The sequence below is a fragment of the Eumetopias jubatus genome, unplaced genomic scaffold (assembly GCF_037043125.1).
Source record: "Eumetopias jubatus isolate StellerSeaLion01/CBP00866 unplaced genomic scaffold, mEumJub1_p1.0 scaffold_1, whole genome shotgun sequence".
NCBI classification, from domain to species: domain Eukaryota; kingdom Metazoa; phylum Chordata; class Mammalia; order Carnivora; family Otariidae; genus Eumetopias; species Eumetopias jubatus.
Window position 1 is genome coordinate 144,555,303 of NW_028274807.1, and position 27,019 is coordinate 144,582,321.

The window sequence follows — 27,019 nt, forward strand, 5'->3', positions numbered from 1 at the left end:
TGCGGGGCTCGCCCCCTAGAAATCTTTTTAACCTGAGTATTTAGGAATTAATTGGGGGACTGGTAATCACTTTTGATTTTTGAAAAAGATATTAAGAACAAAAAGTACCACACAGTCACTGAAAGAGCTAAAATTAAAAAGAATCAACTGATACACCAGCATAGGTGAAATTCAGAAGCGTTATGCTAAGTGAAAGAAGTCTGATGCAAAAGGCTGTATAATTCAGTTTGTAGAACATTCTAGAAAAAAACAAAACTACACACAGAATATGGAGGGGTGTTTGCCTGGAGCTGAGGGGGAGGGGGAGGGGATCAACCACAACATGGTAGAGAGGGAACTTTTGGGGGCGACAGAATGATAATTGTGATGGTTACATGATTGCATGCATCCATCAAAAAATAAACTTCACACTTAAAAGGGGTGAGTTTTACTTTATGTAAATTATACCTCAATAAACGTACATTTTTCATATTTTTTAAAATTTTTATTGTTATGTTAATCACCATACATTACATCATTTGTTTTTGATGTAGTGTTCCAGGATTCATTGTTTGTGCATAACACCCAGTGCTCCACGTAGAACGTGCCCTCTTTAATACCCATCACAAGGCTAACCCATCCCCCCACCCCCCTCCCCTCTAGAACCCTCAGTCTGTTTTTCAGGGTCCATCATCTCTCATGGTTCGTCTCCCACTCCGATTTACTCCCCTTCATTCTTCCCCTCCTGCTATCTTCTTTTTTCTTAACATATGTTGCATTGTTTCAGTACAGATCTGTGATTCAACAGTCTTGCACAATTCACAGCGCTCACCATAGCACATACCCTCCCCAATGTCTATCACCCAGCCACCCCAGCCCTCCCACCCCCCACCACTCCAGCAACACTCAGTTTGTTTCCTGAGATTAAGAATTCCTCATATCAGGGAGGTCATAGGATACATGTCTTTCTCTGATTGGCTTATTTCACTCAGCATAACACCTTCCAGTTCCATCCACGTTGTTGCAAATGGCAAGCTCTCGTTCCTTTTGATGGCTGCATAATATTCCATTGTGTCTATATACCACATCTTCTTTATCTATTCATCTGTCGATGGACACCTTGGCTCCTTCCACAGTTTGGCTATTGTGGACATTGCTGCTATAAACATTGGGGTGCACATACCCCTTCGGATTCCTACATTTGTATCTTTGGGGTAAATACCCAGTAGGGCAATTGCTGGATCATATGGTAGCTCTATTTTCAACTGAATAAACGTACAATTTTAAGAAAGGCAAGCAATGAGTCCATAAATACTGTATCTTCTACAATAAAAAGAGTATTTTAACCCTCAAAAAGCAAAGCAATACAATTTCTGAATAAAGAGCCATCTTTTATATTGACTAAATCTGACTTCAGGCACATTTAGGGAATGTTTTTTTCATTTCACTTCGAGACTGGGGAAAACCTCTTCGGTACTGACTGAGACAGGTCTGGGTTTCAGAACTGCTGGACAGGTCCTCCGTGAAGCCCTCTGCGGGCTCGATGAATATGGTTATCCTGCAGTTCTCACTAAGGGGAGTTAGAATGGTAGCACCATCCCATCTGCCTCATACTCGCTCCAGGGAACACTTGATTTTAAATAAAAAGTTTTTAAAAGACAAACTTCCAAGCAATCACAGGGAGAATATTCCCTAGAATCTACTGGAGAGGGATCTGACCTGCTGAGCATGAAGGAGAAGAACAGAGTAAAGAGAAGGCTCCACATATATTCCTAACAGCCATGATGCAAAGTAAATAGTCACCCTGCAGTTAACTGGACATTGGGATCATAGTCATGTTAAGCCCAACTTCATTTTCACTACTAGCTTTTGCCTAAGCGGCCTTGGACTTCATAACGCCTCTGCTGAACAACCGGGTCTGTTCACAACGTAAAAATTATTATTCCCTAGGGGATCACAGTAGCTATGCTATGAGGGATGGTCAGCAATTCCACTTACAGTCTCAAATAGGAAATCCTACAGGCCCTGCCATCTAAATTATTATTTATTTGGGTTCTGCATTAACAGGTTAATCTGTATTCTCAAAACTACCCAGAGAACACATCAGTAAATCAAATTCTCCTCCAGAGAATCTTTAAATTCTCTTCCTATTTCTTACTACCACGAAGAGGTCTTTACCTTTCCCGGTTTCCAGAGATTCATTAAAACATCAGTGCACTTCAAGTTGGTTTGCTGACCTCAATTCTTACACCCAAAATAAGTTCCAGATGAACCAATGATTGAAACACGATAATTAAACTATAAATTCACTGGAGGAAAACACTGAAAATCTCATCATTTTAGAACAAAGAAGCCTTTGTCAAGCATGATGTAATACCAAAAGCCAAAAATGAAAATATCCATAAATTTGACAGCGAAAATTAAATATCCTACATAGCAAAAAATGTACCCCAAGTCAAAATGCAGGTGACCAACCAGGAGAAAAAAAGAACTCAATAGAAAAAGAATAAAAGGATGAAGGATAAAAGTTGGCAGATCACATCAAAGAAACACATGTGGCGATCAACATCTGAAAACATACGCAGCCCCAGTCATGACTTTAGAAGTGAAAATGAAAATCACGGGGGATTAATCTTTTATCCGTGAGACTGTCAAAAGCTGAACATTAGAAGAGCCACCGTTGGGCGGGGGCGGGAGGGGGGGAATGCATCTTTACACAGAAAATTGGTAGCAGAACAAATTAGGAGAATTGTTTTTGGAAGACAATTTAGCCACATCTAGGAAAATATAGCAGACACAGAGTCTGTGACCTACAAGTCCAGTGATACAACTTTCTATGTACACCTAGAGGCACAAATAGATGTTAACTATAGCATTAGGTATAACAACCCAAATGTCTGTCAGTAGAGGACTTAAATAAAGCAGACATCCATTATTAGATCCCATATATCTAGTAAGACCTCCAAAATACCTTTAAAAAGGGGGAGGAGGGACTGTATGCATGAAAAGATCCCATCTGTGTAAAAAACACAAACACACATAGACATACATCCTGACACATGCCTAAATCTACTTGAAGGATGTACAAGAACTGTCAAGTGCAATTATCTCTAATGAGTAAACACTACCATGGAGGGAGATCTGTCCTTTTTATTTTAGGCTCTTCTATTCTGTTTTATAAAAAAGTAAAAAGATACATATAAAAAGAAAAATTTTAACTGCCCTGCCTAGGAGTTTATAAAATACTGATGAAATGTCCAGAACTCCTACCGTAATTCCTAGAAAACAAAGCAAGCCAGAAAGAAAAAAAGCTTTAGAAGTAGGGCCCTACCTCTGGTAAACCCAGATTCTGCGTGGAGAAGTCAAAAGGGGTAAGAGCAAAACAGTAGTAAGTGAGTCAAGGAAAAGAGGTCTCATAAAAGAAAAAAAAATTAACAGTGAACAATATCATTATGAAGAAATCAGTTCAGATTGTAGTTGGAGGCAGAACAGGGAGGTATACCTAAGCAAGGCATTTCCCATGGCCTTGAGCAAGACAGCAGACTGGCTATAGGATTAAAATCATCAGAAGTTTCTTTTTTTCTTTCTTTCTTTCTTTTTCTTTTTTAAAGATTTTATTTATTTATTTGACAGACAGAGAGAGAGAGCACAGGTAGACAGAGTAGCAGGCAGAGGGAGAGGGAGAAGCAGACTCCCCGCCGAGCAGGGAGCCCGATGTGGGGCTAGATCCCAGGACCCCGGGATCATAACCTGAGCCAAAGGCAGACACTTAACTGACTGAGCCACCCAGGTGCCCCCAGAGGTTTCATATGTGGGTCTTTCTACTGGATGCATAGAATGTGGAAAAACACTCCAATCGGGTACCGTACTTAAATTGGAATTAATGATATAAAAGGGGTAGTCCTTTGAGCATTGATTTCAACAAATATTTATTGCCCTGAATAAATTTACTTTGCAATTATTTCCCATATTCTAATGCGAGGAAATCCTCCGAATAATCCATGAAAACGCCTACCTCCTACCTCCCACATATCTGATCTAAGACCTCCTACAGAATCCTGAAGAGAAAAGAATTCATAACTTGGATGCCAAATTACCTGAGAACATTTCTATACTTGGAATGCTGAAGTTCCCTGCAGGATAGTTCATCAATTTAGGGTCTATGTTTTATTTAAGGATCACTGACAACAACTAGTCTCCACGAACAGTAAATCAGATTCCCTCTGCCTCCACAGTGAAATCATCCACTCAAGTTTCTCAACAGACATTAACAGCAGCCTAAATTGACAACGCGTGAAGCCATAGACGGGTCCTCACAGAATCAGTTCCAATGAGGTGTCTGCAGGCCTCTTTATTCTACCTACAAGCTAATCCTCCTACTTTCCTCTTGGCTTTAGATTTCAATGCAGCAGGGCAATATGAATTCCAATACAGTGGAAAACTTCCAAAAATAACAGGAAAAACAGCCTCCCCAAAGAAACAGATCATTGGGCTGAAGGGTAGCTCTCCAAATTACTCCAGTGTCTCCTTGCTTCCCCGTGGTTACTTACTTACCTTAGAACTCGTTTCCATGTGGTATTTGGCACAAGCTCGAAGCTGAGTCACCCAAAACTGTTTCTCCTTTGCATCGGCAGCTAAAATAGAGAAAGAAACGCTTGCAGAGATCGTTCCAAAACATATCTAACCTATTTCTACACCCACCTATGGGGGTGGGGGGCCCAGGGAGTGAGGTAGAGAGAGAACAAAGGGGAAAACAAAGGCAGATCGCAATATTCTCAAGCAGCCTGTGCTCACACACACACACACACACACACACACACACACACACACACACACATTACACTAAATCTCAACAGAAAATTCCCTCTTAAACCACATTAAAAACATACTCTGAAATGTCTGTTATAAGAACAATTTTGCCATTTTTTTAACCCCCTCTGAATAAAAGTCATTTCTACTTTTTTTTTTAATGATTTCATTTATTTATTGGACAGAGAATGAGAACACAAGGCGGGAAACAGAGGGAGAGGGAGAAGCAGGCTTCCCGCTGAGCTGAACCCAGGACCCTGAGACCATGACCTAAGCCAAAGGCAGCTGCTTAACCAACTGAGCCACTCGGGAGCCCCATCATTTCTACTTCTTTAAAAAGACAGCAGGGGGGCTCCCGAGGGGCACAGGACCCTGAGATCGAGCCCCACGTGGGGCCCTGTGCTCAGTGGGGAGGCTGCTGGAGATTTTCTCTCCCTTTCCATCTCCCTCTACCCCCTCCCCCCAACTCTCTCTCACAAATAAATAAACCTTTATAAAAATAAAAAGCAGGGAAGGTAAAACATGGTTATTTTTAAGCTCCTCTACACATGTGGCAAATAAGAGGCTCAAAGTATAGTTTTTCAGGGCCTTTGGGCATTTCCAGAATTGTACTGTGGACTTACTAGCATCTACAAAATAAACATTCAATTGAATTATTTTAATATGTGTCCTCAATGATTCATGTTATGATTGGACAGAACAACATTCCAAATTCTGCTTTAGAGGTCTTCAAATTTCCCCCAAAGAGACATTAAAATACAAGCCAACTGTAGGGTCATTATCCTCCATCTACACTCCCATCTCTCAAATACATCACATTATTTTCTTAAACTATCATGTTATGGATACATAACAGGTTCTAATAAAATCTAAGTCATCAATTTCACTGCATAATTAACTGCATAAATAGTTTACTATAACATTAACTGCATGAATGTTGACTAGGCAGGAAACAGAAAGATTCCCCTGGAAGTTATAATTGTTTACAAAAATGGGCCTCAGTGTTGTCTGTCAATACAACTCAACTTCAGCTTGAACTTTCAGATGAACAAATCTGGAGTGGCAGACCGGCGTAAGATCAGGTGAATTTGACTTCCAAAGGATTCTGCAGAAACTAGAGCCTTTTCCCTTAGGAAAAGTGAAGAACTGCCAGTTTATGGCAGTCCCATTCAAAGGCTCTGCACCAAAAACATTCTCAGAAGCCGTGCATCTACTGACATCAAAACTCATTCAATTCTACATGTAGGTGAGATGTGCAGTGAGAAAACCAACACCCAGATCCTCTTGGGATGAGCCAAGGACCAGCCATATATCTGCAGAAATTCATCCCGCCTTTTCTGCAGCTCCTAACTTTACGCTAAATTTAGCCCTTGCCATAATGTCACGCAGATAATAAAACTTTTGTATTTGTTATTAAAGCTACCCTTAAAAAAAAAAAACAAACCCCTGGGGTTTAACAATCCCAAGAATAGTATCAACGCTTAAAAGGCAAAAATGAGATGGCTCAATTGTCATATTAGTTGGGTTTTTTCATTTGTGTGGGTTTGTGTCATTTTATAAACCACAGGTGGGGGGGGGGCTGGGGGAGGAGTGCCATTGAGTTTTTCACCTGCTTTTGTTTCTGCTCAATTTATTAAGCAATAAACAACAAAATGAAAGCAAGGACCATATAAATCTAGCCAGCTGGAACATGCACCGCATGAATCTCCAAAGAGAACATGAATCTTCCCGCGTTTCCAAAAACTGAAAAACTTTTTTCAACGATAGGCATTTTTATTTCATAGGTTTCTGGGTTGTTTTATAGATTCTGAAATATGACTTGTATATCGATAGTAAAGAAACATTAGCTTATCCCACCTCTTGGCAGTAAAGCTTGTAGGTGGAACGATGAAAATTGGACTCAGAGGCAAGGAGGCTGGGCCCTCGGTCTGGCTTTGCAGAGGCTGATTTCTCACTGTCAGTTCTTTGGGGTCAAGGAGAGACACAAGGGGCCTTTTCTTTGTACTGAGCCCTTCCTCGGGCAAAGAAAAATGTAGGAAGACAGAATTCTCAACCAACCCCCAACACTCAATACATACAAGTCCTATCCTTCCTCAGATCTTAATAACACTGACTCAATGTGTATGTGTGTGCGCGTACGTGCATGCACACACACGCACCAACCCAACATGGGCATCTGGATTGTTTTTGTTATTTCATTGAAGAAAAAGGACAATTTTTCTGGCAATGCAACTGTAATGGAATGATGGAAGAATGATCTAGCAATCCAATTATACTGCTACAGTTGGGTCTGGCATTGCTAAAGACCTGTACGATGGACGTGCCTTGGGGGTGGCAGGACCTATAGCTATGGCTCAGTGCGGGGCTTCCTGGGGATTTATCCTCCAGGAGGATGCTGAGCAGGCCTCAGTTCTCAAGAAGCAAAGAGAAAGGGAAAAAAGCAAGACAAAAAAATTAACTCCACACCAAACAGATGGCTTCCTTACCAGGCTCTAATACTACACCAGAATAAATACAATATAAGTGAAGGGGGCCTTTACTAAGAGATGGTTCTAGAGAAACTCGGGGGGGGCGGGGGGAGCAGAGGAGAGGCGCCCTGACCCTTGAAAGGTTTGTTTTGTCCTCACAGCCTAGCCCCACAGGGGACTGTAGTGAAGATTTATTCTGTAAAGTCCAAGAAAATACACACTGAGCTGATATGAAAAATCTGAAATCCGAAAGCTGGACTGGCTTTACCGTCACTCCCCTTTCGTCGGTCCTTAATTCCTCAGTTATTCGGGACAAGCAATTCCCAATGCCAGTTCCGACTCCCTGCCCCAGGCTTAAGAGAGGCAATGTCTGTCTGTCTGTCACCATGGAGTCATCAAACACAGCAAATTGTTAAAGGTGATTAAAAAAAAAAAAAAAAAACAACCCAGGAGAGCCGTCACCATGGTAACTAGGAGAACAGTCCCTGAGACCCGTCTGAAGAGTTAGCAGAACATACCTCTCAGCTTATACATCTCTCCATTAGCGGAGTACACCACCAGCATGTGGGGAGCTTCGTCACTCAGGGACACTATGGCTCCAGACAGAGACAGGGCTCCCCGAGGCTTCTGGTGTTTGCTTTGCTCATTCACAAAATACTGCAGGATGCCAGCCTCAAAATCCAGCACAAAGTACCTGTGCAGAGAAACCACAGTGCATCATTCCTCCTTCTCCAGCCCACTCCTCACAGCAAAGGGGGAAAGTAATCCTTAAATCAACACCAAGGCTCTCAATTCAGAAGGTGGAAACCCCAAGTCCCTCCCGGGCACCCCACAGAAGTCAGCCTGTGAGTAGGGGGAGAGTCCTGGGTTCTTAAGCCAGAATGGTGCTTATAAGGGGCCACTAGGCTAGGCACGGGCTAAGTCCATTCCAGATTTGGTGCAAGGCCCATTACCTCGCCTGGTGCCCATGGAAATCACAGTAAGCCTCCAAATGACCGCCTTCCCCCCCGCCCCCCCCCAAAAAGGCCAGCAGATGCACTGGGACACAGCCTTGGGTGACACACTCCGTAGCAGCTGGACCTTCTAAGCCCCTGAGATAGGCCGTTTTACACCCAGGGAACAGCAAGCTGGACGCTGAGCTTTCTGCCAGTGGCATGGGTAACCCTAAGGAGCCCGAGCTCCAGGGGAACAGGTCAGGGAACTGGGCGTGCTCACACAGCCACCTGGCACGCTCCAGCAGGCCCTTCAAGAACTTACTCTGCTCTGGGAGGCCACAATGCCATTGCAAGGTAAAAGCAGAGGGGCTGCAAGTTGCCTAAATCACTCAGATGTGTAGCCACACATCTGGCCTGTTTATACGCTCAACCTATCACCTAGGAAGTCACCACAACAAACTCCCCTTCTCCACCACGAAGAAAAGGTCTTCATCTGAGACTCAAGTTCTTCCTACGGCCCAGAGACTCACTACAGCCCCTGCTGACTTTTCCACCTTCTCGCTTTCTTTCCACTCACACCAGCCTTTCCTCTCCACCCTCAGGGTCCCCAAGTCAGCTCCCACACCACAGGACCTTGGCTCATGCCGTTCCTCCCTATCTGGAACAGTTACTCCAAGTGTGGCCCACAGATCGTTCCCAGTCTACAACAGCTTTACAATTTTGGCTTTGCTTCAACATCCGACTGCGTGATCAGTGGTTCGGTCTCATTAAACACACATGGCACATACAAGCTACATACTATTCATGGATCAACCACAATGTAATTGAGGGGAGGGGAAGGGGGTCCTTCAGCACAGTTTGAAAAACACCTGCCCAGAATGCTATTCCTCCCACCTAGACTATGGCTTCTTTGCCTTCTTGCCATGTTAACTTCTCAGCCTTCAGGAACAACTCAAGGACCACCAACTTGAGAAACCTCCTGATACTCAACTATTCCTCCCACAAACTCTCATAGCACCTTAAAATTGTTCTTCCTGGCCTGGCCCGGCCCCAGTGGGAGTCTATACTTGCAGGAGCCTCTAATTCCCCGTCTAGTTTCCCCACTAGACTCTACACCCTTTGGAGGCACAAGTATGTTCTCCTCCCCGTGCCCAGCACAGTGCTGGACACATCACTGATACTCAGTGAACTTTTGTTCAATGAATTAATGAAGCTGGCGGGGGCGGGGCGGAGAACCCCACCAAATTCCACTTTCCAAGCCAGGCACCAAAGCACCTGAGTCACTACTGTGAACTCACAGAGGCACTGCAAAAATAGTTTACGTTTTTGCGGGATATACGGCAAAACTCAACAGGGGTCAGATGCCGTGCACATACTAACTCAGGTTGTTTTCACAGTTTCAACGTTAGATTGCACTACATTCCTTTGAACAACGTCGTATCTCTGCAAAGCAGGGTTTTCAGCAGGTGCGGGGATAAGAAGCAAACATCAACGTGGAACAGGAAAAGGCGGCAGTGATGCCCAATATGATTCCAAAGTTTGAAAGCCATGCAGGTCCCGTAGGTGCATACATCCCATCCATAAATAATCAGCGTTATTTAAACAGATTTTTTTCCACTTATGATTATTACTATTTTTTCAAATACCAAGGTGCTAAAACATAAATATGCATGAAGTTGTTTGGAACTAACCATTTAATAAATGCACAGTAGAAGCACCATGAACCAAGAATGTTTAAAACCCTCCGATCTAATTCATTCTCACAGCAACCCAACAGTTACCCATTGTCATTCCCAATTTACAGATATCTTGAGACCCAAGGAAACTCAAAATCCAAGGGCAAGGCTTGGTTCACTCCAGCAATCATAAATGCCCCTTTGGTGGTCATGCCAGTCCTCCCTTGGCCCTTTCCCCAAGTCGCCTCTCAAGTCACCTCTCCCGGACTCAGGAACTTTATTCTCCCCACCTTCCTGTTCCAACAGAGCTAACCCAGCGAGCTGGAAGCTCCCTTCCCAGAAGCAGAGGTGCCCACTCCCTGCCTCCTCCCCTCCCACAGAGCAGGGTGCCTGACGCCCCAGGTCCCAGCTCCAGAACTCCAATTCCTCTAAGAAATCTTCCACTCATAATTGTTTTTAACATTCTGGCCGAGACTGTTTATCCATCTTACTCGTCTCCTTCCCTCCCCATACCTTAGGCCAGGATAATAAAGATAAGACTTCTGGTTTTCATTATTAGCATGGATAAATCAAGACACAGAAATGCCTCACAGACAGGACTATTCCAAATTAAAGCTCCTACTCCAGCAGTATCAACGTCACCTGGGAGCTTCTTTGAAATGTAAATTCCTGGGCCCCACTCAAGACCTGCTGAATCTGAAACTCTGGGGGAGGAGCCCAGGAAGTTGTGTTTTCTGCTTCCAGGTGATTCTGATGCAGCTCAAGGGGGAGGGGCACTGGCCTACAAGCTTCCTTCCTCTTCCAGGAGACACCGCCAGAATATATTCTCCCAGATTCCCTTACAGTTAGGGTGTTGCCGTTTGAGTTTTAGCCAACAGGAAGTGAGCAAAAGCAATGCAGTCTTGACCCATAAAACACACATTCTCTCTCTCCCTCCCACATACATACACACCCACTCTCACACTCACTTTCTCTCTCATACACACACACACACACACACACACACACACACACAGACAACCTGCAGGTGAACTTGGGAACCCCGCAACAATTATGGCAAAGAGGTAAGGGACCTGGGTCCCCGAATCACCACCCGGAAGAGTCACCTGCTAAGGAGCACCCACATCAGGCTGGTATAGGAATAAGAAAATTCTGTTGAATTAGGCCATTAAGATCAAGGTGTGTTACAGCAGTTAGCCTTACAAATTCACAAAAAAGTCTTTATTTCTATTTTCATGTCCTACTTAAATTTTTGTAAGATTTTATTTTTGAGTAATCTCCACACCCAACTTGGGGCTCAAACCCACAACCCTGAGATCAAGAGTCACATGCTCCACTGACCGAGCCCTGTCCTACTTAAAATTTGCCCTGACTCGGGGACGCCTGGGTGGCTCAGTCGCTTAAGCACCTGCCTTTGGCTCAGGTCCTGATCCCAGGATGCTGGGATTGAGTCGCGCATCGGGCTCCCTGCTCAGCAGGGAGCCTGCTTCTCCCTCTGCCTGTGGCTTCCCCTGCTTGTGCTTGCTCTCTGACAAATAAATAAACTTAAAAAAACAAAAAAGTCTTAAAAAAAAAAATGTGCCCTGACTCCTTTCTGTGTGGCAAAAACCAAACTCCTTCTCCGACAAGAGAGCAGGGTAATTTCCGAGCTGCCAATGATTAAATTATTTAAGTGCTGACCCTGCCTTCTCCTTAGGAGTAAATGTTTTCAACTTGACCTAGATCGAATGTCATTGTGACCACAGTCATGCAGACGCGCTCCCGGCAAGACAGAGCACTAACAGTAATACTCCTTACAAGTGTAGGGAAGGACACTTGGCTCCAACGGCAGCACTTTGTGTCCTCCCCACCCCACCCCCAGACCAGAGCTGCAGCATCCCTCCTAGATAAACATGCCCACTTTCCTGGGGGAAGCAGAAAAGGAGGGGAATCTGAACAGGCTTCAAGGAAAAGGCATATGTCATCGGTCGGAAGGGAGGAAGGGTTTGACATCTTTCTCCTTATTGCTTCTACCAACTCCTCATCTGTCAGCTTTCCTCCCTCCTACAGGCAGCTTCCCAAATGCATCTTGTTTAAACAACTCACTGTATATTTGCAAAGACATTATTCAGAATCTGGTGCAAAGAAATGAATTGAATGTTGTTCTTTTGCCCAATAGGGATGACAGAATAACCAAATGATGTCCCATTATGCAGGATATGGGGACGCATTAATGATTTTTCACAATACGTATTTCAAACTTACATCGTAATTTTAACCTGTCGCAGATGGGGAAAAAAAGTACTTCCACTGTGTCCTAAAATAGTTTAAATGCAAATACGCAGGTTTGAATCATGTGCACTAAGGAAGATCATCAATAATTTACTCCCATCTAAAGACAATTAGAAACTATCATGTTTGGGGAGAGGGGATGGAGTACCAGCAGATTAAAAATTGTAGCCAACTCAACAAAGTGCTCCTTCAGGAGGGCCTCTGAAAGGTAAGTTAGCTTGTGTCACAGAAGGTGAAAGCTATCCATACGGCATTAAGGAGGGCAATCCCGGTTGGTCACATCCCCTGGGAGGAAGGAAATTAAATTTGGTTTCCCACAGGGTCATGGCTCTGTCAGGTACTGCTGTTCGGAGCTTGGAGCGATATCTCAAAGTCCTATTTAGCTTTCATGCTAAATAGGAAAAGTTAACCATATTTCTAAATGAGATTTCATAAGCCCAAGTGAAATTGCTAGATAAAATCCTAAAACATTCTTACAGGTCTTTCCTTCTAGAGAAATGACTAAGACAAACCTAATTCCTACCTTTTTTTCTTTTTTTTTTTTTTTTAGTTACTGTCTTCAAGCTTTAGTGTGCAACCTGATGTGCAGGTAAACTTCATTGTATACAGAGAGAGCCTGTTTTATCTGCTGTGTTAACAAAGCAAAGAACGTGCTAGAGAGAGAGAACCAGGGGAAAACTCAAACCCACTTAGAGAGCCATCTTCATTGTTAGTAGGTCAGCTTCCTGGGGGTAGCACTGGCCAGTTCCAAAGCTGGGAGCCATGGCAAGTGGCGGGCCCCTTCCTTGGAGGGGCTGAGGGCCAGCCACTACCTACTGCTTATCCTTCAGACAAACCCCACTGCTTTAGAAACACCACACAAGTACACGCACACACTCCACCCTACATACACACGTACTCACACAGATGCTGACACTAACATGTTCCCACACACCCACCTGCACACACGTATGCAGATACTCGCGTTCATGCTCACACTTCTGCACTAACATCGACATTCTTGAACTCACACGCTCCCACCCCACTTTTACACACTCCAACGTGCACACACATTCACACTCGCCCGCACATGCTCTGACTCACTCCCTTACACACACACATAGCAGCAGCCCTTTCCCATAGCACTGCTTTCCAATCCTTGCATCCCTCGGGTCATCTGCCTACATCTGTAGCCCTTGATCTCACCCAGCTGCCTGACAGTTTCATTAAGGTTCAACTTTAGGGTCTGAAAGTCGAAAACCATACGTTTTTACATTGGGAGCAGGAAGGAACAGGGCCTGGAAGCACACCAACAACCATGGGCCAAACTCCAGCCGGGAGCAGAAACGTCACAGAAAAGGATGGGAGGTGGGCTTCAGGAAGAAGCTCCTCGATGCAGACAGGCAACCAAACCACGAGAGAATTATAAAGAGAAAAAAAAATGCAGTGGAAAAAAAAAATCTTCCTTTGAAGACGAACTTTGCTAGACAGGCTGGTCCTGACAAAAAGCTAAATCATTTCATCTGAATTGAAAGGTGAGAATTAAAACAAGAGTAAAGGTGTGTGGCGTGTGAGCAGACACCCTTCATACCCATGTTATTTCCAATAGGCTGTCAGGACTCTTCATGTCTCCCCGGAGGCTCAGCCCCATCATCACCACGCCTGATGCTAGGGCCAGAGCCTCGGGGATCCCCTGCCTGCCAGACCTGCCACCCCTATCCCCACGTTAAAGAGGAAGGTGGACCCAGCCCCCGCTGACCACAGGTGGACAGGCAGTCTTTCCCACTGAGATGGGTCTCACCTTCCTCGGGCAGCCTGTCTTCTGAGAAGCAACTGCCCCTGCTGCTGGAACTCACCGGACACAGCAGGTTGGGGAAGTCTCAGCAAAGGCCTTGTCCCCACGAAGGACAACGTCGACCTTGGTCTTCCACTTAAGACACTTTTCTGGGTTGGATTATTTACTGCCTGACTCTTCCAGAACCCCAGTCCACACCCCACTGGCACACCAAAATGGCAGAGACAGACACCTTCTTGCAGAGGCTAGATTTCTCCGCCTTGGGCATCCTCCCCTCCTCCATGGGCCCATGCCACTAAAGAACTGACCAGTGCACGCACAGAGCTCAAGCAGCAGTTCTTTCCAGCACAACACACATGGATTCCTCAGATTTCAGCTGCCCACCCCCCATTCCCTTCTATCAGTTGAAATATCACCATTTCTGACAGCTAGAATCACATTTCTAAAACTTCCAATCTATGGTTTACAGAAAAACTAAAATGAGGAAAATCCACAAAGCAGAGCAAACTCAGTATGTGAAGGAGGAGGGGAAATATCAAATTGTGGGTGTATTTTCCTAAATTCACCTTACGTCTTCAAACCTAACACCATCTGTTGACCACCTTCATTGAGCCCTTCTCATCTCCAGAGAGCAACCTATTAAAGTTCTCCACACTAAGTTACCTCCTCGGAGCCGCCAATCACATGCGAGAAGGTATTTATGCATCCCCAGGTGAGCCTGTAACACCTGATCATGGTGGTCTCCAAGGGTTCACACTCATAACCCCTAGAGTTTCTGGCTTGGGAGAGAAGGTAAATCTTCTAGAACTTGTCTCATGATAACCTGGAGAGGAAGTGCCAAAACCTTACAAATTCCAAGGCACAGCATCTGCGGGCCACCTTAATCCTAGCCAAGCTTTAACGTGTGAAACCCGCTTAAGTCTTGCAACTTGTAAAGGTGGGATGGCCATGTTCCATCTCTGTGGATTCCCAACCCATTCGGGGTTTCCTGGGTGTGATCTGGAACTGCAGCTTAAGGAAGGCAGGGAGGGACCTAAGGGAGGTCGCCCCTCCAGGTGGGCAGGTGGCACTTTAATACACAAAGGGAACTTACACAGGAGGCTTGTCTTGGGCAGCAGTAAGACGAATCCACGTGCCCACCCTCCAAACCTTAAAGGTCACATATACCGCACAGGTGTTCTCAACCATCCCACCACCATCTCAAGGCTGTGTCCTTGGAGCGGGCTCTGGGAGCAGGAAAGGCCAGCAGAACCCACATTCCAAGGACAGAGAAGGGGGTGAGAGGCCTCCGAATGCCCGGGTCCAAGCTCACAGGTCAACTGGTGGTCACGTCTTCTTGATGACCATTCCAACAGTCTCCGCTACTTACTACTCAACTTATGACCAGAGATTTCCACCACTGCCACTCATCCTCCAAAGCACCAGGAGGCAGAGATTCCAACATCCTCCAGAAGATACTAAGTTGTCAGAGGGTCTTCAGGCTCATCAACAACCAGGGGACAAGTATACTCTATTATGTGAGAATTACAGAAGAACTCAGTCATTCTCAAACATTCGGCCATGCAATACAACAAGTCCAATCTCAATTGATCAGAAAAATTTAGCAGGATATGGCATTTCTATAGCAGAACCATGATGCTAGCCTTCAGACGTCTTAAAGATAGAGAAGCTGAACCCTTAGTCAAAATGACTGCTAATCTTCGCAGAGCACTTTCTACATGCTGTGTATTATTGTTCATATTAACTCATTTATACCTCCCAGCAGTCTTAGGAAATAGTTATGATCATAACCTCTTTCTACAGAGGATAAATTCAAGCAAAAGAAAATTAACTTGTTCAGGATCTTACAGACAGGAAATGATGGGGCAAGATTTTAACTCAGGCAATCTGGCTATATAGCTCATAGCTCTAAACCGTTAAGATACTCCTGTGGATTAAAACACAGTTTTCACTGCAAAGAAGCAAAAACAGAGGATCAAAAATACATAAAGCAAATGGATAGAAATGCAAAAGGAAAATAAAATACAGTCAGATTGGGAGGCTGTAGAATCCTATCACCCAGAATTGAACAGACATGCAGAAAACAATACATAGATCCAAGACAACATAAGTTTTAAATTTTACAAATTATATACATGAGTGAAAAATAGGATTTTTTTTTTTAGGATTCTATTTATTTATTTGAGGGAGAGAGAGTGAGAGAGAGCTGAGCAGGGAGCCTGATTTGGGGCTCAATCCTGGGACTCTGGGATCATAACTGGAGCCGAAGGCAGACACTTAACCTACTGAGCCACCCAGGAGCCCCAAAATGACTTCTTTTTAAATATGCATGGAACATTTTCCAAAACATTGTCCAAAAAACCATCAAGAAGCAGAAATGTCACAGGTTACACTCTTTATAGTTCATGGTAAAATGACTATGTTAAAGACTTCATTTTAAAAAATAGTATTAGTTTTAGTAATATAACATTTAAATGTAATTGTCATATAATTTAATATTCATTTAGGAGAAAAATATGGGTGAATAGGTTAGAGTGGGGAGGGCATAACAGAGACAAAACCATAAATAAAAGTATCGACGCATATTTCTAAATAAAAAATCTCTAAAGTAAAAAATAATCCATAAATAAAATTAACAGGCAACCAATAATGTATAGTTTAAAAAAAATACCGCAGTATCTTGCCTCCTAAAAAGAACGTGTCTTACGGTTTGGGTCGGTCACTTCCTGCTTCCTGATTCAGTTACGCAGCTTTTTAAAAATGTGGATCTCTGACTCCAGCCCACACCTAGAGAATCAGAATCTTTGCGGATGAGGTCAGGAAATCAGGAAGGTGAAATTTCAAAGTTTCCCTAAAACGCCCTACAGGAGAAGAGCCAGTGCCAAGTCAGAGACGGAAGAAAACCTCACAGTGTTGTTCGCCGTCCTGGTTTTCGGCTCGTTGGTCAAAGTTTCCCCCACCATCATTCATACAGCAAATGCCGGAGCACCCACATGCCCATACAACCAAGCAGTCTTTAGTATTTAAGTGTGCGATGACCTCATTTTGTCTTAGTCTGAACGAGCCCAAGTCCAGCTCCTAAATCACAACTACCCAGGCGGTGGGTTTTCTTGGCTCTGTCACTTTGGAAGTATTTTTGAGAAAGATTTAAGGAAAAGTTACAAAACTACCTGGCATAAAGCTCCTGCATAATTGGATCATCGAGCAGCATTATGCAGGTGCTCACCTGCGCAGAGGGGCCCAGGGGCCCGGTTGAACGAATCACCCAAAGATTAAGAGCCGGCTCAGCCCGAGCGGCTGCCGCCTCGGGAACCACCTGATAAAGCACCGGCATAAGTCAACGTTAACTTTGAACACAAGATTTGATGCACTGCACTTGGATTTGATCTATGATGAGATTCAATCTGCTTTTAAAGACTGGGTGATTTAATTCCAAAAGCAAGAACTGAGACCTCTCTGACAAGGATTAATACAGGCTTTCGGAATATTGCCTCTCACCTTTTGAACTATTAACTCTTGAGTTTCCAGTGCCTTTAGGGAAGAATCTAACACTATTATAAGTAAACTGTAAAATATCAAGAGGTGTCATAATGCACACAGCTCACATTTTCACTCTTGCCATTGAGGACACGGGTAACTTACCTGGGGATCCTTACATTGGGCTGAGTCTTGATTCAAGTCCCTGCTTTGCACTGTAAGGTTGAACACACACTTCAAGTCACGCTGAAAAAGATTCTGATACTCACTAAACTTACTTTACCCCAGGGTAAAGAAGGGTGGGCATTCCCAGCCCGGCTCCCACCAAGATGAAGAGAGCTGAGAAGCCGGCCTGGGGAGACCCACCAGGGGAAGCAATTCAGATCATAAGATTCCCAGGCTCAGCTTTGCCCCCAAATATGCAACTCAGTCAGGCCCTAAACCCCACTGTCCTTGGATCAAAGGATCTTTTATTTTTCCCTAGGGTGATGCAGCACAGAAGAAAGGTGTGACTTGGTAGTAAGAGGCCTGACTATAGCCTAGACCGGTGGTTTTCAAGCTTTAGCTGCATCAGAATCACCTGGAAACCTTGTTAAAACACAACTCCCTGGGCCCTCCCCAGAGTTTCTGGTTGCGGAGGTTTGGGGTGGAGTATGAGAATTTGAATTTCTTTCTTTTTTTAAAGATTTTTATTTATTTATTTGAGAGAGTGAGGGAGAGAGAGCGAGAGAGAGTGCCTGCACAAGCAGGGGGGAGAGGCAGAGGGAGAGGGAGAAGCAGACTCCCTGCTGAGCAGGGAGCTGGACACGGGGCTCCATCTCAGGACCCTGGCATCATGACCTGAGCGAAAGGCAGACACTTAACTGAATGAGCCAGCCAGGCGCCCTGAGACTTTGAATTTCTAACACCTCCCAGGGGTGAGGCTGATGCTGCTGATATGATCACACTTCGAGAAGCACTGGTTCTCACCTTGGTAACAAGGTACTTTATCCACTCTGAGCTTTGACGTCCAGATCTACAAAAGCAGAAAGCTGATTGATTCTCTTTGCAGACCATTCCACCATCACTGTGCCTAAAGATCTGTCTGGTTATAAAACAAGAGCTTCCAAAAGCACATGTCGCGTTTCCAAATGCAGCCAGTAAATCGGATCTGATGCTGATGTTCATATTGCATTGTGTCAGCAGTTTAGTTAATTGACTACAATGCCAACAAGACAACTTAAAACAAGAGCCTGGATTTGTTCGTTTGTCGAGGTGCCATGGAAACATTATTTGTCAAGGACTAGCACCTGATTCTCAACATGGTCGGCTGTACAAAGGTTCTTTAATGTGGATATCTTTTTTTTTTTAGGATTTTATTTATTTGAGAAAGAGCGAGAAAGCACAGCGGTGGGGGAAGGGGTCAGGAGAGAAGGAGAAGCAGACTCCTCACTGAGTAGGGAGCCTGATGAGGGATTCGATCCCCGGACCCCAGGATCATGAGCTGAGCCCAAGGCAGATGCTTAACCGACTGAGCAACCCGGGGACCCCAGATATGGATACCTTTACTCATGGTTAAAGAAAAAAGAGTCTACATAAGTCCAACTTTCTGAAGAAATTTGAAGAAAACCTAGTTCCAAAACTAGGTTTTACTTGCAAGCATTGACTCATTTCTTTAAAAACAATTTTTTTTTACTGAGTACCTACAATGTGCTAAGATTTTATTTATTTTATTTATTTACACATCCTGTGCCAAGTGCTAAGGATACACTGGTGGGATGGGGTGTAGACAATTTCCCTGCTCTGATACAGGGCAGGCAGGGTAGAGGAATGGCTCCAACAGACAAAATATTCACTAAAATAAACGTGAAACTATAGCTGTGGTTAAGTGTCTCTGGAGAAGAGGATGTGACCTGGTTAGGGAGTTCCTGAGGACAAAATATCCATAAACTGGTGAAAGGATAAGCAAAATGTGATATATACATACGATGGAATACTATTTAGCAATAAAAAAAAAACTGATACGTGCTACCCCATGGACGAACCTCAAAAGCATTATGCTAAGTAAAGGAAGCCAGACGCAAAAGATGATGCATTTTATGATTTCGTTTATACGCAATGTTCAGAAAAGGGAAATTTATAACGAGAAAAAGCAGATGAACAGCTGAGAACAGGAGCAGGATAAACCACAAACCAGCTAGAGGGGATTTTTTTTCAGCGATAGAAATGTTCTCAAACTGGATGGTGAACTTAATGGTATGTAAATTATACCTTAATAAAAGTAATTAAAATAAAACACTTCAGGGATGCCTAGGTGGCTCAGTTGGTTAAGCATCTGCCTTGGGCTCAGGTTGGGATTGAGCCCCACATTGGGCTCCTTGCTCACTGGGGGGCTCTGCTTCTCCCTTTCCCTCTGCCTGCCGCTCCCCCTCTCTCTGTCAAATAAATAAATAAAATCTTTAAAAGAAAACACGTCAGTGTTTGTGGCACTAGGCTCAGTCAGCGTGGAGCGGCAGGATTACAGCAGGGGCACAATCGACAAGGCTTGATGATGAACGGGGAATTAAATTTGGGGAATTCTGCACCTGAGAGACCTGTACAACTTCTAAGAGATGTCGGTTAGCAGCTGGATGAATGGCGCTGGAGCCCAGAGGAGGTCTGAGCTACGGCTATCAATTTGAAGTCACCTGTAAATAAGGAGCCACTGAGGCCAAAGGCATGCATGAGATTCCACAGAAAGAGAAGAGAAGAGGGGCACCTGGGTGGCTCAGTCGTTAAGCATCTGCCTTCAGCTAGGTCGTGATCCCAGAGTCCTGGGATCGAGCCCCACATCGGGCTCCCTGCTCAGCGGGAAGCTTGCTTCTTCCTCTCCCTCTCCCCCTGCTTGTGTTCCCTCTCTCGCTGTGTCTCTCTCTGTCAAATAAGTAAATAAAATCTTAAAAAAAAAAAAAGGAAGAGAGAAGGGGAGGCAAGGAGGAGTATTCTTCAAACCAAGATGTGGGGAAATCTAATCATAAACAGCAAAAGAGACAGAGAACACAAGGCAGAGAGCTGGGAGGAAACCAGAATCCCAGAGAGAGAATGTTTTGGGAAAGGAGGATGTGACCCACTGTGTCGAATGTTGACAAAATGTCCGTGAGATAAGAACTGAAATGTGCTGTTTCTGACCATACACTGATCTGTTTATTTCCAGATTCATGGAGTGCCATGACCCTACCTTACTGTCAAGCAGATCAGTTCTTGTTGACACAGCAAGCACAAGAGAGGAAAAGAATTTCTCTTATCTTCCAAATGTTTATTGCCCAAGTTTACCAGATGTTTCCCAATATCCACGTTCCACTTTTACTGGGAGCAATTGGAAGATTACTGGGTTGAAACCAGGGTCTGCAACCTCTACTTTGGCACAGATTAACTCATGGTCTAAAACCAGATATAGCAGAGACCACTGACTACCCAACCCAATATTCATTTCCTCTTCTCTCTCAAATCAAGAGACCTCCAATTTTTAGCTGGGCACAGTAGGCTATGCCAGAATACACTTCCCAACCTTCCTTTCAGCTAGAGGTGGTCGTGTGACTGAGTTCCAGCTAATGAGGAACAATGATGTATTAGATTCCTTCCCCGCGTTTTTGGAAGACAGAGATCATGGCTGGAATTTCAACATTCCAACTTTGAAGACATGGACACAGCCTGTGGATGGTGAGACAGAAAGTTAGAAGGAGCCTGGGTCTTTGAAATCTGTGGAACCCCCACCCCTCAACACCAACGCTAAAAAGCTTACTTCCAAATTTCTTTTATGTGACATAAAAATAAAGGCTGCATATCAGAGTGTTATGGGCTGAATTTTGTGCTCCCCAAATTCGTATGTTGAAGCCCTAACTTCCAAAGTGACTGTATTTGGAGACCCCAGGGCTTATAAGGAAGAAATTAAGGTTGAATAAGCTTATGAGGGTGGGGCCTTCGTCTGATAGAATTAGTGTCCTTACAAGAAGAGACTCCGGAGAACAAGCTTGCTCTCTCCCTGTGCACACAGAAGGATGGTAGTCATCTACCAGCCAAGAGAAGAGACCTCAGAACAAAACCCACCTTGCTGGCACCTTGCTCTCAGACTTCCGGCCTCCATAACTGAGACATAAATTTCTGTTCTTTAAACCACCCAGTCTGTGGTATCTTCTTATAGCAGCCCAAGCAGACTAAAACACCTAATTACAAGTCCCGCTCCTCTGCATGCAGGTTGACCAATTAAATCAGAATCTCCGGGAGTGAAACCCAGGCATTGGTAATTGTCCAAGCTCCTCAGATGATTGCAATTGCAGCCAAACTGGAGAGCCAGTGGCTGATTCCACCTGTTAATTACAGCTGAACACTATTCCTAACTGATAGACCAACCCATTTGATCCATCTTCTTGGGCCAGCCAGGATGTACACTGTTAAAACGGGATTATAATGCTCACTACTTCCACCAAAATTTGGCAACCCTAACATATGCCAAATGCTGAGGATACACTGGTAAACTGGTCACAGTTTCTGCTCTCAAGAAGCTTACAGTTACGTTATATGAAAAGATACATGAATTTGTTCTACGAGTAAAAGCAACAAATTATGTAACTATTATAATTATTTGGGTTAAACACAATGCAGAACCCAGAAAAAGTAACATGGATGAAAAGCAATCATATCACCATATTAAACAAAAGGTAACAACCTATTATAAACCTAAAGAGTGTTTCAGAAACCACTCAATAATTAATTGCTGAGAACAACTTCACATTAGTGATATATCCCCATTATACACACATATATACACATATACAGCATTAGAAATTGTGCTTAATATATCTACATTTCTTGCTTATCATCATGAGGAACATCGCCATATTAATTTCAAGACACTCAAACTCCAAGAACTGTATGACAGATAAATGAATGAAGTGTTCACCATTGATCATTGTTTTCAAAACACAGACTTCCTTTAGAGTCCCATACAATAGATCGCCATCACATCTATAGAGGATAAAGAGTTCATTATTATTTTCAGATTTCATGTAAAAACAATAATTACTCCCCAAAAGACTGTTTAAGACTATACCCATTTGGGAATCAAATATTCCAGGTTCTAAGCACAGACTCCACATTCCAGAGGATCTAATCAAATGGAAACCACTTGTATTTTCTGCAAAGCATGGTATCATTTCCTTACAAATCGATTTTCTTCCTCAGGTCTGGACAAGGTGGAGAACAAGCACATCGTCTGGCTCCCTCCTTGGAATCCAATCCTAGAGATGCCACAGAAGAGTAAGGATGCTGAGAGACTGGAGTGCAGAGCAGAGGGGCCTGGGACCCCAGCTGCAGTGACAGGCTGGGGCCAGGGAGCATGAGGGCCACAAAGGAGCCACAGTTTCAAGGAGAGTCCTCCAACTGTACCACGTGTGTCACTATTACTGCCCAGATGAGCAGAAGCACCAACTGGAAGGGCTGCTGTGATATCTGGGCAGTGCCTGGCTTAGGTGGGTCACTAACAAGAGCAAGTACCATGGAGCCAGCCAGCTTCTGACCTTCTGCCTTCCCACCTCAAAACCTCTCCTAGGCCACAGACAGACAGCGCTAAGAAAGACTCAGGTCAAGTCCTGGGGATGAAGAAGAAAAAAAACAGAGAGTTAAGGGATCCAGATTGTCCTTCAGTCCTGAGGGCATCTTCCCCCATTGAGTCAGCTCCTCTGGTGAGGACAGGCAAGTGCCCAAGCTGCTGTCACTCCTCTCCCCATTAGAGAACAGGCAGAGCGACTAAACATCACCAAGTAATAAAAGGTACTTGACAATGGCAGAAAGAACCAGAAATTAGGGGCGCCTGGGTGGCTCAGTCGTTTAGCATCTGCCTTCGGCTCAGGTCATGATCCCAGGGTCCTGGGATGGAGCCCTGCATCGGGCTCCCTGCTCAGTGGGAAGCCTGCTTCTCCCTCTCCCACTCCCCCTGCTTGTGTTCCCTCTCTTGCTCTCTCTCTCTATCAAATAAATGAATAAAATCTTTTAGAAAGAAAGAAAGAAACATGATGGCATGTTACTCCACAGAAACAATGGTGACACAAGGCAGTAGAGTATCTGCAAAACAGAGAAAATATAGCCCCAAGAAAGAAAGAAAGAGAAATTAGAGAAGCGTGTGTGCTATAAAAGGGGGTGGGGGAGAAGAATGGAACAATGCACACTGGAAGAAGCAGATCTAATGGGGAAAAAAAACAAAACAAATACTTTAAACAGCCTCAGTGAGCTATGGGAGGCGAATGGAAATGTGGAGTAGAAAGAAGCAGAACCACCAACTGAAAATCCTGAGTTTGGAAAATAAGTTTTCGGGGTGCTTGGGTGGCTCAGTTGGTTAGGCATCTGCCTTTGGCTCAGGTCATGATCCCAGGGTCCTGGGATTGAGCCCCACATCAGGCTCCCTGCTCAGCAGGGAGTCTGCTTCTCCCTCTGCCTGGTGCTCCCCCTGTTTGTGCTCTCTCTCGCTGTCAAATAAATAAATAAAATCTTAAAAGAAGAAAAAGAAGTTTTGTAAAACGGCACTTAAAGGATTGGTGGAAGAGCAGAAAGAGGTGGAAGAATGAATTGGTGAGCTGGAAGATTAATCAATACACTCTCTCTGAAGGTAACAGGACCAGATTTTTTTTTTAAAGATTTTATTTATTTATTTGAGAGAGACAGAATGAGAGAGAGAGAGCACAAGAGCGGGGACGGTCAGAGGGAGAAGCAGACTCCCTGCTGAGCAGACAGCCCGATGCAGGACTCAATCCCAGGACTCCAGGATCATGATCTGAGCTGAAGGCAGCTGCTTAACCAACTGAGCCACCCAGGTGCCTAACAGGACTGGATTTTAAAGGTGGAAAAAAAAATGTGATAAAATAGAAGTGTCAACATCCATCTCACAGCAGTTCCATGGGGAAGAAAAAAAAAAAGAATGAAAGGTAAAGGGGAAATATTTAAAGAAATAAGAACCAGAAATTTGCCACAATTGAAGAGTTAACACTTCAGATTGAAAGAACTCACAGATGCCAAAAAAGCTGAATGAGAAAAAGCCACACCTAGATCTATTATAGTAAAATTACTAATCAAAGAAAAAGAATAAATTTAAAAGTTTCCAGAGGGAAAAAGCAGAAAACCTGTAAAGAAAGAAAAATACCAGACTGACATCTGAGTTTCAAGAGCAACATTAGATGTAAGAAGACAAAGAAATACTTTCAAAATGCAAAGGAAAAGATCTTGGAACCCTTCGTTTGGTGTTCAGCTGATTATCATCAAACGTGAAGGTGAAAAAGTCCTTTCACTTCTGGTATCACAGGCAATAGGGGTTTTGAGGAATCTTCCTTCTACGGTAACTGAGTTCTAGATACTATGCAAGAAATCTCACAAGAAACCATAGTTTCTAAGGAATGCCCCACACATATGTACCCACGTGGTACCAGGGCTGTGGCAGCTGGGGGCAGCAGGGTTGGTTGTCTTGAGGGCAGATGTTGATAGCAGCAGGCTGCTGGGATAGTGCGCCCGTGGGCTCAATTTCTCCCAGGTTTGGGAGAAGCCACACCTGGGATCCCCTTTAAACCAAGACCCTCAAGGGGGTCTAAAATGATCTCAGATCAGCACCCCTCTGGCTCCTATAAGAAACAAAAGTAAATCCTCTCCGGAGGAAGCATCCCTAATGTATATTCTCATGCAGATAAGTTCAAGCAACATATTCACAAAGATCACCAAGTACAAAAGAAGGCAAGCCACTAGGAGTGAGTTTTGGCAGAAACAAAACACAATGCATTCAGATCTCCAAGAATGGCAGATAACTGCAATTGTTAGATATAGAGTATATAAAAGTTGGGTACAAAATATTTAATGAAATAAAGTATACAAACACAAAGATATGCACATAACAAAAGACTATCAGGAAGGAACAGATGTATTTGAAAACAAAATGCAACCTCTATACATTAAAACTGTAATTTTTTTAAGATTTTATTTATTTATTTGAGAGAGAGAGAGAATGAGAGACAGAGAGCACAAGAGGGAAGAGGGTCAGAGGGAGAAGGAGACTCCCCGCTGAGCAGGGAGCCCGATGTGGGACTCAATCCCGGGACTCCAGGATCATGACCCTAGCGGAAGGCAGTCGCCCAACCAACTGAGCCACCGAGGTGCCCTAAAACTGTAATTTTTTAATTAAAAGACTATATAGCATAGGGAATGTAGTCAATGGTAGTATAATAGCATTGTAGTAGTAGGATGACAGGTGGGAGCTACACTTGAGGTGAGCATAGCATAACATATAGACTTGTCAAATCACTATTTTGTACGCCTGAAACCAAAGTAACATTGTGTGTCAACTACACTTCAAAAAAATTAAAATTAAAAAAATAAAAGAATCTCTGAATGGGTAAAGCAGTAGATCAGAAACATCTAAAAAGAGAGTAAGTAATCTGGAGGTGCCTGGGTGACTCAATCGGTTAAGTGGCCAACTCTTAATTTTGGCTCATGTCATGATCTCAGTCTTGGGATTGTGCACCCACATCAGGCTCTGAGCTCAGCAGGGAGTCTGCTTCGGGATTCTCTCTCCCTCTCCCCTCCCCCCACCCTCTCCCTCTATAAAGATGAATGAATAAATCTTAAAAAAAAAAAAAGAGTGAGGGAGAGAATAAGTAATCTGAAAGATATACTCAAAGAAATTCCCCAAAGTGCCCCAACGACAGAAAAGATAACACAGAAACTATAGGAGAGACATTAGGAGATTGGGAGGCCAACCACTGATCTAATTACAGCACCAAACAACACAATGGAGAGAAGGAAGGAAAGACAATATTCAAGGAAATAATAGCTGCGAATTTTCCAAAATGGGTTCCCCTGTAACTCAAATATGAGAAATAAAAAGAATTTCACGGCGGGGGCGCCTGGGTGGCTCAGTCAGTTAAGCGTCTGCCTTCAGCTCAGGTCATGATCCCGGGGTCCTGGGATCAAGCCCCATGTTGGGCTCCCTGCTCAGCGGGGAGTCTGCTTCTCCCTCTGCCCCTCTCCTTCCCCCCACTCATGCGTGGGCGTGCACGCTCTCTCTCTCAAATAAATAAATAAAATCTTTTAAAAAAAATTTCACAGCTAATCATGTCATCAAGAAATTGCAAATAGCAAAGGGAAGATCCTGAATGAAAGTAAAGTTCAGATCCTTTACAAAGGAATCTCAATCAGAATATGGCATGTCACTCCACAGAAACAATGGTGACACAAAGCAGTAGAGTATCTGCAAAACAGAGAGAAAACACAGATATCAATTTAAAATTGTGTGCCCAGAAAAGTTGCAGAATGAGAATAAAGTACTTTACAGGTATACAAAACACCCAGAGACCTGCAATTAAGGAGCTTTTAAATTTAAGGAAAAAAAATTCCAAAGATATATCTGATATACAAAAAAGAATGATTAACGAATAAAATGATAAGCATAGAGGCAAACCAAAACAATATGGTCTGTACAAAAATAACGATGTCTAACTTGTGGGATTTTTTATTTTTATTTATTTATTTATTTTTAAAGATTTTATTTATTTGAGAGAGAGAGACTGACTGACAGAGAGAGCACAAGAGGGCGGAGGGTCAGAGGGAGAAGCAGACTCCCTGCTGAGCAGGGAGCAC

General features: G+C 43.8%; 1 protein-coding gene across 2 annotated transcripts in view; it reads right to left on the reverse strand.

Annotated features, from left to right (window-relative positions):
• OSBPL10 (oxysterol binding protein like 10) overlaps window positions 1-27,019 on the reverse strand; it is a 308,560-nt gene that overhangs the window by 191,820 nt on the left and 89,721 nt on the right. For both annotated transcript variants that reach the window (XM_088026469.1, XM_028107049.2), the window contains exons 2-3: window positions 7,775-7,950; window positions 4,534-4,613 (exon numbers count right to left, since the gene is read on the reverse strand). In XM_088026469.1, coding sequence (XP_087882595.1) covers window positions 4,534-4,613; window positions 7,775-7,950 — 256 coding nt within the window. The remainder of the gene's footprint in view (window positions 1-4,533; window positions 4,614-7,774; window positions 7,951-27,019) is intronic.